The 14,871-nt window shown below is 31.8% G+C and overlaps 1 protein-coding gene across 3 annotated transcripts in view; it reads left to right on the top strand.

The window, feature by feature from the left end:
* The window catches only part of LOC118184467 (serine/threonine-protein phosphatase 4 regulatory subunit 4-like), a 197,575-nt gene that overhangs the window by 145,229 nt on the left and 37,475 nt on the right, over positions 1 to 14,871 (top strand). For all 3 annotated transcript variants that reach the window (XM_035354141.2, XM_035354139.2, XM_085823948.1), the window contains exons 19-21: positions 5,451 to 5,492; positions 6,738 to 6,824; positions 7,090 to 7,186. In XM_035354141.2, the coding sequence (XP_035210032.1) occupies positions 5,451 to 5,492; positions 6,738 to 6,824; positions 7,090 to 7,186 (226 nt within the window). The remainder of the gene's footprint in view (positions 1 to 5,450; positions 5,493 to 6,737; positions 6,825 to 7,089; positions 7,187 to 14,871) is intronic.

Raw genomic sequence — 14,871 nt, 5'->3', positions numbered from 1 at the left:
CTCTGCTAGCTATTCGCCATTAATTCAAATGTAATTGCATATCTAAAATTATGAGGTGCATTTAGCAGCCCTAGTCTTCTAACAGTTATGTGTTAAGAAATTCATCATTCAAGAATAAATGATGTTTAACTATCAAGCTGATTATGCTTCTTCTAAAATTCCATCCAATCATTTACTATGCTGCGTATCTACGCAGCAGTTTTTTGGGCCATGACTAGAATGTGAATTGCTTTTATCTTCCGCCAAAAGTACAATACTACAGAAGCGTTCACAGGATACATATCCTGTGTGTTAAAATTCCAATGGAAACGTCATCGCAGTGTCTGCATTAACCAACCACCTGTTCGAACTTCGATGTGTAAAAGAAATTCAAAATGGATATCATGTATCTGCAAGTTCAAAAATCTAAAAGAGAAAAATAAAGTACAGCATCACGGTGCACTGCTTTGAAGCAGAGAAGAAAAGTTTTCGTATCAAGGTCCTTAGATCAGTGTTGCAACATAGAAATATGGTTATATGGTTCTTGTTCTTTACAAATATTCACAATGTCTATGCATTTCCAATCATGGCGTAAAAGTAAATTTAACATCCGAAGTGCTTTTAAGTTCAGTAACCCTTATCAATGAAATGTGAAATACGAAATAATGTTTTGTGCTCTTCTCATTCAAAGAATGGAATATCATCAAAAGTGATGTTGAAGTAGTATTAAGTTCCATTTACAAAGCAAATTTTTTTTCAATCAAGTAAATTAAGTTTTAAAATAACTTTGCATTTATAAGTAATTGTATTATGATTTATTGATGGTAATATTTTGCTTAAATCATTTTAAGATGAAAGTTAATCATTTAAAAATTTTATGATTTATTTTTAATGTAGTTTCATATATCTGAATTTTATAAAAATTTGGTAAAGAATTTTGAAGATTTTACTTAGAAAAGGTTCCTAATACGATTAATATCTTTGTACTATTGCTTAAATGTCTCTGAATTTATATTTTTGAATTTTGAATATTATTTTGAATTTTAAGAATGAAATTATTGTTTGAAAATTTTAAATTGTATGAATTTCTTTAATGTTTTCGAGAATTTCTTTAATGTTTCTTTAAGTCTCTCATCTTATGAAAAAATACATTTTTTAATCCAAGTATTTATATTTTTTCATATAATAGAGTGTGTTTTTAATTTTTTATAATTGAATGATAGAGCAGCTCAGAAAGGCCAGTTGCCTCTATCCAAGGAACGGAGGCCCTTTTACGGTAACTGCCAATTTGGCATCCCTTTCGGTCACTGGTGAAAATTAAACACCAGTTCACTCAGTTGGATGTGCCAATATGGTGGATATGTTAGTATTTAGAGAAAGTTGTGGGGTTTTGTAAAAAATAAGTAAATCGTCAATGTCTTAATAATAGTGAAAAGCATAATTTCAATAAATGATGTTGTATGGTGTGAAAAGTTTAAAATTTGTTGTGTTTATGAATGATGTATACAAATTTTTTATATTTTAAAATGCCTTCCCTAAACTATTATTATGGAGATTCAAAAAAAAATTATTGTAATTTTAATTCACAAGCTCATACTTTATACATGATTTTAAAACAAAATTGTTCCTTTATTGTAGAGTAATATTCAATTTTATTTTTGTAAAATTTAAAAGGATTTATTGTATGAGTTATTTGTTTTAAATTTCAGTTTAATTCTATATAATGTAGTATTTGATTAATTTAACAGGAAAGATTTTTGAAACAAAAACTTTGACAATTGTAGGATGCCTAAAATCAGTTACCTTTTTCTAAGGAATGGGGATTTTTTGATACATTGTACTTAAGCATCCTCCAACCAAGATGGTACGCTGATTTTGTCGGAGAGGACATGCCAATTAATTGTCAAAGTATTATTGTGTATTGCATTATATTACTATGTTTAAATTTTCTATTGTATTAAATATTTGTATCCACAATAAGAAGAATTTATTTAAATAATCATAAATTGAGTATTATATTTTTACATGATAAGTTGGCAAATCTATGGAAATATTTTTCATCAAGAAAAATTTGAGACTGTTATTAAACATTTACCTTGTAGAACTATTTTCAAGAGACCTTACAAAATTTTTCATTGGACATTTTAATAATTTGAGGTCTTTAAAAAAATTATATTTGTGTTAATTTATTATTTAGTTTGTTTAGAAGTTATATTTTTGTTGTAATAATTGTAAATTAGTTGTTTAAGTAATTCATAATCTGTATATGAGAAACATCATGAGTAATGGCAGGGCATAGGAAAACCTGCAGGCTATGTCCTTGATTCTTCCTCATGTCTTTCCTCATATGACAAACTTTCTCTTGTTTCACAAGTGCTTTTTCTGCCACCCTGCTCTCCCAACCTTTCTTTTGAAGGGGGTGATACGTTAGCTATAACAAAATTCAATAGCTGCTTTAAGAATAATTGGCGACCTTAAAATTAACAATTCTAGATTTTATGCTGTCCCTGTAAATTCCTCTGTTCTCCCAAATTCGAGATCTTTCCATGTTACATAACACCGCTTGATAAAGGTAACTAAAACTAAAATAAACCAGTCATAGCTTAGAATAGTTTCTGCACCTACCTAGTATAAATAGCTACTAACTCTGTAGTCTCTCTCTCTCTTTTGCCTCTTCGCCTGCCTGCTGACAGCGTGTTGTTCAGCCTCTGCTAGCTATTCACCATTAATTAAAATTTAATTGCATATCTTAAATTATGAGGCACATTAGTTGCCTAACAGTTATGTGTTAAAAAATTCTTCATTCAAGAATAAATGATGTTTCACTATCAAACTGGTCGTGCTTCTTCTAAAATTTATATATATATATATATATATATTAACAAACATGTAAATACATAAAAAAGCAAATATATATATATATACAAAATTTCAACATTCTGAAGGCTACTCATTTTATACATACATATAAAGGTACGTACATGCATACGTCGTGAAAACATCTCTTCTGAATCCATTTTGCAATTCGTTTTGGAAAAGATAATCCTTTATTCTGTTCACACGTGCAGATGTCACATAAAAACATCAATCAGTTGTATTCAAGAACAATCAAAATTTGCATTTGTATTGAAATATGATACCAGAAATTTTTTGCTCTGACAATACTTCCTTTACTTCGTACAAGGAAGTAAAAAATGAAAGTTCATTGGATATGCCAAAGCAACAAATTCCAAAACATGGCACTCTATATTCATTTATTCAGGAATTTCGTTCCGTATTGATGTAATCATCACTGATAACATTTTATAACATCTACAAAATAACTATAGAGTAATATATAAATAATTAAAAAAAAATTTTTAAATCTCACCTCTAACTTGTTCAAGACAAATTGTGCTGATTTCTAATAGACGTTATTTTTACAGGTTTGGTATTACCATAAATTATCATACTATGAAAAAGAATATAGGTAAATTAGATAATCAAACAAGATTTTATAATTAATAATCTGCAATTTGTTATGTACCAAAAAATCCGATTCATCAATGCCAGAATTAAATAAACTAATGACCTTCAAGGTCACTTTCATCGCTCTGTTCTAAGTGACTTCTTTCAATCTTGATTTTCATTTTTTTTTTCAATGAGTTTCTATTTAATGAAAACTGATATGATCTTATCAGCTCGGACTGATTGCCATGCTTTATTAACCAACCTCCTCATATCTCATCCGTCAGGAATTCATGAAAGAATGGAATCTTTCATTCACTTTGCATTCATTCCTCCCACTGCTTTCATAGCTCATGCTTGGAAATTCTATGAATGGTGAGACTCAGTAGCTGTAAAATTTCTGGAGGCCCAGCTGGTCTCACTGACATTGGTGCTAAGTTATATTGCTTTGGGTGTTATCATATCTACTAAACGGGATCGTATTGAATCCAGAACAGCAAGTCCCCCAAGGTTGGGGAAAAGCCTCTTTCTTTTTCAATAGATTTGTCTCAGTCTAAACTACATCACTTCTTCGTACATCCATCTTTTTTCATTGGTGCAAATAATGAGCGCTTTAGGAGCATTTCCTTTTGAACTGATTTTCTTGTGAAATTATCAAAGGGATTAACTTTTCCTCTTTGACGCTACAACCCAAAACACAAGTTAAAGAAGACTTTTTATCCCACTTGTTAACACAGAAAGTGTTTTTATCTACAAAATGAACAGTTCTGCTTGGAGAACAATCAAACATAATGGGTACTTCATCCATATTAATTATTTGATCTCTATTTAAATTTTGCTCTTTAATTTTCTTAGATGTATACTCCAAAGAAGCTATCTCTCTCTCTCCCTCTTTTTTCTTTCTAAGACAGAAAGTCAAAAGCTTCCCATGGAAAGCTTTTGACCAACTGTTATTTTGGTCCTGGTGGATAGTTCTTTCTTTTCATGAACCTGAAACACCAATTAGATCCTCCAACAAAGTTTTTAATGCCCATTTGTTGAGCGATTACTTTTGTTCAAAAGCAAATTCTACCTGGTAACACTGAGAATCCCTTTTCTCTCTGCTGTATTGTCCATTTCTATAAATTGTCTTCCAAAACAAGCCAGGTTTTGACACCATTCTGATCTTTTATTCTGAGGCATTTTCTGTAATTCTTCTTGTTTTGATTTCCACTACTGAATGCATCTCTTATAAACTTGAAATTGTATAGCCACAGCCCAATTTCTGTTGCTTTCTTCATTGTTGAGAGCATAAAAGCAGTATAACTTTTTCTTTAAATGGGAGTCAAAATAAAAATAATAATTTTAAAAATTCAACAAGCAAACAATAAGCAAGTCAGCTGCGAGACACATGTAAAAATTAGCACTGGTGAAATAATATTTCCTGTGCCTTTTAAATAAAAGGTGGTTATCAGAAAAAGCAGACAAAACTTCAGAGTTCAGTATACATAAATTACTGTGTCAGAAAGTACATGAATTACAGTGTTTTTACACCAAGTGCTTAAACTGTTTCACTTTGCTTAACTTACGATTTAACTAGAAAGTTTTACAGACAGAAAGGGAAAAAAATTTCCTTCAGGTATGCTGCAACCCTAAATTTTCAACTTTTACACATGCATAGCTTATCTACTTGAAATTACGTATTAATAAGTTCATGCATTTTTTGAAAACTGTTATTAAATTCAAACGTCTTAAATTCATTCTTATTTATCAATTTTGTTATATTTCCATAACTTTGCACTTTTTCTCTTTTTCTAAAGCTGAACTCGGCTAATAAGATGTTAGCAATATTTACAATACTAGAAGAAAAGTAATGATATGTAAATCAGATATTCCCACAATTATCAAATAAAATATAAAAACGAATAAAATTTTTATTTTACTTTATGTACACATTGTGTATGTATATATTGTAGCTATAAAAAATAATCTTAAATCTGCAAATGACACTTCTGGTTATTCTGTAAAATGTTTTTTCACTGTAGGCTATTGAAGAATTGGATAAGATTGAAGTAGCAACAGAACCTGTAAGTTGTTCGTTACTATTACTGCTACTAAAAATGAAACAGTTTGATTTTATATTATATATATATATACAGTCAAAAGTCGTTAATCCGGACTCGTCGGGACTTCGGCGATTCCGGATGATTGATTTTTCCGGATTATAGATCATCAGTTTAAATCGCGTAAGATGGCATGCAGAAATTATAAAATTAAAAATATGAAACCAATTTACGAAATAAAGAACAATTATGATCTAAAATGTATCAAAATTTACAAAAAAAAAAAGCTTAATATTTATTTGTTTACTTTATTAAACATTTCTTTCAATGTAAGTTGCTTCGTTTTTTATGTGATAATACATTGTCTTTAATTCTATAAACATACATAATTTCTTGTTCAGTTACAAAGTTCCACTGTTCAAGTCCTATAATTGCTGTGTCGAGAATACCGACTAATTTGTCAATCGAAATTTTTTCGTTTTCAATAACCTCTGTTACTTTCTTCGCTATCGGAAGCGAATTATAATGACGAGGCATTTGATTTGAATCATATCAAAGACGGAGTATATCGAAATGAAATACTACATTTAGTAAGCAATTATAAGCCAAATAAAATAAAAACATCTGCCCTGAAGATAAGCATAGTGCTGACAGATCAACTTCCAATTCATTGTGCGCCCGCCGCGGCGCTAAAGATAAACAAAGTTTAGATAAACAAACGTTAAAGTTTAGATAAACAAAGGATATGCCTTTATCCATTTTTTGCAGCAATTCCACTTTTTGTTTAATGGACTCCAAAACATACTTTCGCTTTGTAGATCCGTTGCATATTAGTAAATATAAATCGGAAATTCTATTTGACATACTCGAAAGTTCAAGCTTACTTTTATGAAATTGCTCTAACAATCTGCAAAAAATAATAAGCCGGATCCAATTCTAAGATTAAGGAACAACGCAATCTGCAACATTAACTGAAATAGATAATTAGAGCTTAGCTTACACCGTCCGTTATACATTAAACGCGCATTCGTAACCGTATTTTGCGCACGCGCACACACAAATTCGCAGCCGTAAAAGTCTAGTCAACACGACGCATGCGCAGAAAGTTTGTACTTTTGAGGTCCGGATTATAGATCATTCTGGATTATGGGTGTCCGAATTAACGACTTTTGACTGTATATTCAAATTAAATGCTGTAGAATAGTTTATAGAATTTTCTTTCATTATCTAAAGCTTTAGATTAGAAATTAATTATTAACATGATTATAGATATCTAGGAGATCTTCATGCATAGAAGTTGCCTTAGATATTAAAGATCGAGTAAAGGAAAATGAAGAAAGAAAACAACTTGAAATGGTTATATACTTTCTGAATTATATTTACTTTATAATTCTAAATTTGTTACATATCTTTCTTTTTTACTATGCTACCTGCTAATAATTCCTTTGCACTTTGTTTTAAATATCATGCAGAGCAGTAAGGGTTATCATATTTCTATTCTGTTTGAAAAATATTTTAATTTCATTTTTGGTAGATATTGCATGTAAGGTTTTAGATGTTTAAAATGTTTGAAAATACAAATGTTATACCAAAGTTTAAGATATTTGTTGCAATTTCATAGGAATTCAACTCAAAATTTGTAAAAGAAAACAAGATTTTAATTCCACCTGTAGTGGCAGGAAGTACAAATAAAACAGGAAAAATTCCAGTAAGAAAAAGTAAGATTTTCCTACATTATTTTAATAACTTTTAATTATCACTGTGACATTCTGCATTACAGAAAAGTCCTCTTAAAAGTGTGCTTTCACTATCAAACTCTAGTTGAAACATGTTAACATCTTTTATATTTGATATTTTAAAAGTTTTCTGCTTAAAATTGCCTTTTTGATAGATTAATAATAAACAATAATAATCTACAATTGAAAGTGCAAGATTGGATTCATATATACATGTCATAATAAAAGCACAAGGAAAAGCCGGAGCAGTGTCGATGCGTGATTAGACCCATATTGAAGAAGATTTTTGATTGCGTAGTCTTTAAAGAACTTGGCAGTCGAGGCAGTTTTAATTCCATTTTTATTTCCAATTGACATATGTGGCCACAGATCACTTGGCACTCTAGTCGTGCCTTTCCACAGAAGATTTACATTTTAGATATTGTTGAGATAGAAAGCAAGCCAGCGAAATTCCATCTTAGCAAAGTAGAGAGCAAAAGCTGAAGTGCGTAGTTATGAAAGATGGAAGCACGCGAAGAGAAAAGTTTTGGTTTACAATTCGGTGATTGGACGTCAAGAGGCATCTGGTATTAACGGACGTAAGATCGCATGATTAATTTGAATGACGCAATGCAGATAAGTTATTACGATCTTAGAATAGAGAGGAAGAATTAATGTTTATAGTTATAATTCTGATTCATACATTTTTATCTTACATATTCCCTCCTTCAAAAAGAAAAAGGCGTAGCGAGAGAGAAGCCTTTTTAAAGAGAAAGAGTTAAAACACTAGCAAATGTTTAAAAAAAAAAAAATGTCGTCATTAAATTTTTGTTCTGTAAAGAATAATTTATAAAGATAATTTTTTTGTTTTTTGTTTTGAAATTTTTAATTTTTAGAGTCCTATTGAATTTTTCAGCATTTCAGTCCAAAAGTGTTTTTGCTTGAGAGTTCACATAATCATAATTCTTCAGGGAAGGTTCTTGTTATTACAGAATATCACAAAATAAACTTTTACATAATCATTACTTATAATTAAATGCACATAAATATTTATGATATTAATTTTCATATTGATAAATTATATTTTAATACCATATAATAATAGGATTAAGATTTTCAGAATTTATGGTTTCACCGTTATCATCTTTCATTTACAATTCCTTTATTTTACCATACTGGAAGGCCTCGCAATACTTCTAAACAAACATATCCATCAATAGGGCTGTCCTCTTGAGCTAACCAGTGTGTTCTCTGCACTGGTGGCCCAGGGTGCCTAGACAGTTACTTGAAAAGGCCTCCGTTCCTTGCATTAAGGTAACTGGCCTTTGAGAACTGCACTAATACATTCCATAATAAAAAAATATATATAATAATAATATAAAAAAATTACAAACACTCATAAAATGAGAGCCTCCAACATTATCTTACTTGAAGAGGGTGAAGGGAACAACTGTACAGGGGTAATTACAGGCCTCAGTTGAAGGAACCAGTACACCCTCATCATACTATACTTAACACACAATGACCCATAAATTTTAACATGCATTTACCATAATTTTATATTACGTATCTGTAACAATTTCACTTATTTTTTACACCTACTTCATTTTTAGAATATTTATAAAATTCGTATTCAAAATTCTCAACAAAATTTCAAAACATAAAAATTTATCTTAATATCCTTCCCTATGAATAATTTAAATAGCTTAAATTTCATTACTTAATTTGCTCACACATAATTATGAAAAATTAGAAAAATTAATGAACAAGAATTCCAGATTTTCTCAAAACAAATTGCAGAAATTTTAACCAAAGTTGAAATGAAAACTATAGAATCCGCAGCACATTAAATAATTTAGTTCCTGAGCTAGATTCGAATGTAATAATTTTTGAGCTGTTGAAAAAGCGGAAATGCAAATAATTTTCTGTCGCACATACTTGCAAACACTAACTCAGATCGACCTTGAACCCGCTGTAATGCTTAATTCCTAAACGGTAATTCACTGATGATTTAAAGCACTCTTTTTGTAAATATTGTAGAGATCGGCGAAGCAAATTCAATATTCCTTTTCACTAGGCATTTGAACTTCTCAATTTATCGAGAGATTACTTTCAATCTGTAAACACTACGCGTGATTATTTTTTTGAAGCACTTGCAAAACACCACAGCAGAAGAATGATCTGTTATTTTTTAAACACTGAAAAAACAAATTTGATGATTCACTTCTTTCACATTATCTTGGATTTATCACAAAACGATGATTTGAAGAGCTGAATTAAATTTTCCATTGAGGTTTCAGGCTGCAGGAACTATCCTACCGGCTTAATTGTCATAATAAAATCACAAAGGAAATGACGGAACACTGCAGATGCGTAGTTATCCTATATTGAAGAGGAAGTAATCTGATTGCGTCATAAGCTAATGTGTTGACTTCGTAAATAAAACTTGTCAGTAGAAGCGATTTTAATTCCATTTTTATTTCCAATTGACATATGTGGCCACAGATCACTTAACACTGTAGTCGTGCCTTTCCACAGAAGATTAACATTTTAGATATTGTTGAGATAGAAAGCAAGCCAGCGAAATTCCATCTTAGCAAAGTAGAGAGCAAAAGCTGAAGTGCGTAGTTATGAAAGATGGAAGCACGCGAAGAGAAAAGTTTTGGTTTACAATTCGGTGATTGGACGTCAAGAGGCATCTGGTATTAACGGACGTAAGATCGCATGATTAATTTGAATGACGCAATGCAGATAAGTTATTACGATCTTAGAATAGAGAGGAAGAATTAATGTTTATAGTTATAATTCTGATTCATACATTTTTATCTTACATACATATAGTCGCTTCTCAAACTATTTCAGAAATTTTTAAGCAGTGCACCTAAATCGGGTTAAATTGATTGATATGTAGTGGAAATTTAATTCAGATTTAAAATGTAATCTTATAACTAAAATTATATGAATAGTTTTGAGTAGCAGTTTATTTCACAAATAAATGAAAATGTAGACTGTAAAATAGGAAAGTACTTTTCTATGGTAATCTGCAGCTGGATTTAGTGTGAACTTCAAAGGTTATTTGTTTGACTGTTTCATATTTGAATTTCATTGTATTCTGCCAAATAATTAAATTAGTTTCTGATATACTCATTCTAAAGACAAAAAAGTTTTAAATCTTTGTTCATTTTGTTTCTCTTTATACTTTTCTCCAGTTTGTTTAGAATGAGTGTTTAGGTTCCACTCATATTAATATATAACATAGCTCACTTTATGAAATTAAGTGCCATATCTAATATTTTTTCCTTTCTAACTTCAATATTTCAATTAGGCTTTTTGCAACAATTTAGAAAGAAGTATGAGAAGGATTTTTAGATTTTTAATTTGATCCGGTTTTCATAATGTAAAAAATTAAAAAGCTTAACCTTTAGCGCTTTGCACATTTTTGTACCACTGCCTAAAAGCGAATGTTTTTAGCATGATTATGTTTAAGATGCTGCGATATCGTTGGCATTGGCAATTGTTATCTGTAGTTAAAATGTGCTCACTCTCTGTACTGTTATGATTAAACCATTTTTTTGACCTTTTTTATGGTTAGCAACATGGAGAAAAATAATTATTATGATGAGAATTTAGAATTGAGTGGTAGTGAAGACATGCTTGATTTTCGTGTGTTAAAAGATATTGCGAAAGACAATGTTGATTATAATTCTGAGACTTCAAGTAGTGGTTCCAAAATTATACTTGCAAAGATACGACGAATGAGAATTATTGAAAGTGAAGATGAAGATTCGCAGTAAGACTTCAAATAAGTGATTACTGTAACACTTACCCAATTAAACCCAGGATGCACATGGGAGATTGTTTCAGATATAGAAAAATAAACAAGGGCTGTCTGCTTAAAGCATGGGATATCTTTGTAAAGGTCTTTCTAAGGGAAATAGGTTTGTTACACAGGTTGAAATTCACAAAAACACCCATACAGTGGTTTGGCTTTTTTGATTTATTTGATTATGGCAAAGCACACACAAGCCTGTGATTTTTTTAAAAATCAATCCTTTTATATATATATATATACAGGGTGTTTCATAGATCATGGGACAAACTTGGAGGGGGTGGAGCGTACTGAAACATGCATTTTTTGTATAGGAATGTAGGGTCTAAAGTGACGGGTTAGGTCAGGAACACAAAAAAACGACACGAGAGGAAAATATGTTTATGTACAAAATCAATGCAAAGTGCTTCTTTGCAGCAATACAGTATTCACAATAAATGTTCAAAAAAGGGAACAGTAATAGGAACTACAGCTGTGATTGGCTGGCAATGTAGCGGTAGAGGGCAGTAGTGAACCGGACAAACCACGATCCGATGAGTAGCGTCTTCGTTCTGTGGGGCTAACGCTTCACGCATGTGCAGTGATATGATTTGCTAGCGTAATAGACTGGCATCTGTTATCACTATCGGCGATGTATCATAAGATTAGCGATTAATGTTGTTCCGTTAAATTTTGTCACCACTAGAGTTAGCCCTGACTTACCAGTTTACTTGTGTCTTATATTTAGTGTGATTATTATTTATAAATTTGAGTCACTAAACTAAAAGATTTTTGTGAATTTGTATATGTAGACTAAAAAGTTCTTCAACATAAACAACACCCATTTTCTTTTGCTACTTCCAGCTATTGACAGAATATTTGAAATTTTATTCCACTGGAGCATTTTGAAGAGATGATAAAAAATTGTATTGAAATCAACTATTTATGGTTTGTACAAGGGCAACTCACATTATTTAACAAAGTTATGTTGATTATGGAAAGTGCAAAAGCAACTGATATTGTCAATGAAATTGGAAAAAATTGTGAAGAAAAATGGATGCAAAATTTCAAGGAAAACACATTTCATTACACAGTGCCATTTAAATGATAGAATACATTTTCAAGCATGATATACACACTGGCAGCAATCAAAAGAATATTGTCAATTATGGAGCATCATAAAAAATGGTTTGAAGAAAGAGGTAAACTGGCTGAATCAAAAGCAAAAGCTTTACTAATCTGCAAATTAATAGCTCTCTAAATTGCAGTGAATTTTTTCGATACTGTTAAAAATAACAAAGTTTACACTAGTGATAAAAACACTAGACACTAATGGTAAATACTAAGGAATAATATATTGAGTTACTAAAAATTTATTTTAACTCATTGTTATTTTTTGTTAGAAACTATAGATATAAAGATAGATATAAAAACTGCATTAGGAAAAAAAATTGAAAATGAGTTCCAATTAATTGATTATGGCGAAGCACTCAACAATTATTTAGATGAGAGATGCCTTTGTGAAAAATATGAATTCAAATAAATTTCAAAAGAAATTTTATAACAGTAAATATAGGATGAAATATCAAACAAAAATACATTCAGAAATAAATATGAAATAAGGGTAAGTGAAGCGTTACAGAAACCTATAGTATTAATTTAAAGCAATTCAAAAAAATCAACACGTCAACAAAGAACAACGTCTATTTTGAAAAAAGAATAACATGGGCTTCTGCATAAGCTTTTAAGTCTTAAGTAAATAAATTCCATGTTTCTGGGTTTAGCTGAATAATAAATCAGTGATTCTTAATGCAAACAGTACTGAATATTTATCTTTTGGAATATGAATACTTTTAAACATTAATTTTTTGTAGATGGATAAAAAACACAGCACACATCCACTTCGCAGCAATTTATAATGCTTGCCTGAAGTCTGCATTCGTCGCCAATCAACAAAGGTTGCTGTTCTGAAAAAATGTGTATTGTGCGTGCATGAAGCTTAAGGCCCGCAGAACGGAGACGCTATCGATCAGATGCATCAGAGGATCATTCACAACTCTGATGTCGAACGTGATGGATGAGTATACTCACAGGAAAAAGCTGACATGCATCTCGTGTATGGTGATGCTAATGGGAACGGCAGAGCAGCACTACGGTTGTACCAGGAAGTTTCTGAAAGGCATATGCCGAAGCACACAATGTTCGAGAGGTTGCATCGGTCTCTGTGTGAAAACGGGTCATTTGAAGCCACATCTGACATCACATCTAGGAGTGGAAGAAGAAGTGCACGACAACCTCTCATTGAAGAATCCATCTTGAACATTGTGCATGAATCACCTCAGACAAGTACAAGAGCTATTGCACGTTGTCTGCAGCTGAGTCTTTCCACCGTTTGGAGAGTATTGCATGAAAATAGTTTGCATCCATACCATTTGCAGAGAGTCCAAGCCTCGCAAGAAACAGATTACCCTCTTCGAATTCATTTCTGTCATTGGTTCTTGCAGCAATGTGCAGCGCAGGCAGATTTCCCATCAGATGTGCTATACACAGACGAGGCAACTTTCTCACAGGACGGCATCTTCAATAGCCACAACATGCACGTGTGGGCAACTCATAATCCACACGTCACATGCATTCCAAACCCGCTTTTCCGTAAACGTGTGGGCGGGTATTGTTAACGACTACCTCATAGGCCCATACCTCTTACCTGCACGTACAAATGGCTTATATTATCATATTTTTCTGCAAGAGGTGCTACTAGAATTGCTGTTCAATGTTCCGGCTGTCGTTCATGATTGCATGTGGTTCCAGAATGATGGTGCACCAGCCCATAATCATGTGCGGGTCCGCAATTACTTGGATGGGACATTTCCGGGCCCATGGATTGGCCGTGGTGGACCCGTTCGATGGCCACCCCGTTCGCCAGATTTATCCAGTTTGGATTTTTTTTTATGGGGACATCTGAAGAGCATCATTTACGAGACTCCCGTTGACTCACTGGGGACCTCATTGCACGACTATCCATTGCGGCTGCAAACGTGTGCGAAATTCCTGTCGGTTTTCAAAATGTTCATCAATTCCTTCTGCGACGTTACCAAGCATGTATTACTGCTGGTGGTTGCAATTTTGAACATTTATTGTGAATACTGTATTGCTACAATGAAGCACTTTGCGTTGATTTTGTACATAAACACATTTTCCTCTCATGTCATTTTTTTGTGTTCCTGCCATAACCTGTCACTTTAAACCCTACATTTCAATAAAAAAATGCATGTTTTAGTATGCTGTACCACCCCTCCAAGTTTGTCCCATGATATATGAAACACCCTATATATTTTTGATGTATGCTCAAGGCTAAGCTAACCTGAAAACATTGAGATACAAATGTCCTTCCTACATCCATTAAATTACAAATTTATATATACCCTTATTACATTAGATCTAAGCACTTTGTCTGACCTATTCTAGTCTCATAGTTTGTTTAGAATTAATAACACAAAGTGATTATGGCAAGCATGGAAGCAACTGCAATATTTATTTTCAGCTTGAAAGTACAAAAAAAAAGTTTCTGTTAAAAACTTAAAAAGTTTTTAACAGAAGCTCAATATGTTTTGCAGCCTAAGACCACAACAGTAGTTCAGTTATTTACAAAGCAAATATCAAATTTAAGACTAAAACCCTGGCTGTGCTAATGTATCTTCCAACAACAAATAAAAGTTAAACTCGCCAACAGTCGGCACAGCATACTGGCAAATAGAATCACAGATACAATGCTTCTAAGTAACCAATACTCCCCCATTGTTTAAATTTGTTTAAATGCATTTTTGATGAACTTGGTGGGAAGCATAAGTGCAAAAGAGATTTAACATAAGAGCATATT

The sequence above is a fragment of the Stegodyphus dumicola genome, chromosome 9, assembly GCF_044657685.1.
Source record: "Stegodyphus dumicola isolate Sdum_Otavi_A_Nest chromosome 9, ASM4465768v1".
NCBI lineage: Eukaryota > Metazoa > Arthropoda > Arachnida > Araneae > Eresidae > Stegodyphus > Stegodyphus dumicola.
Note: the sequence above shows the minus strand (reverse complement) of the source record. Positions and strands in the feature narration are given on the sequence as shown.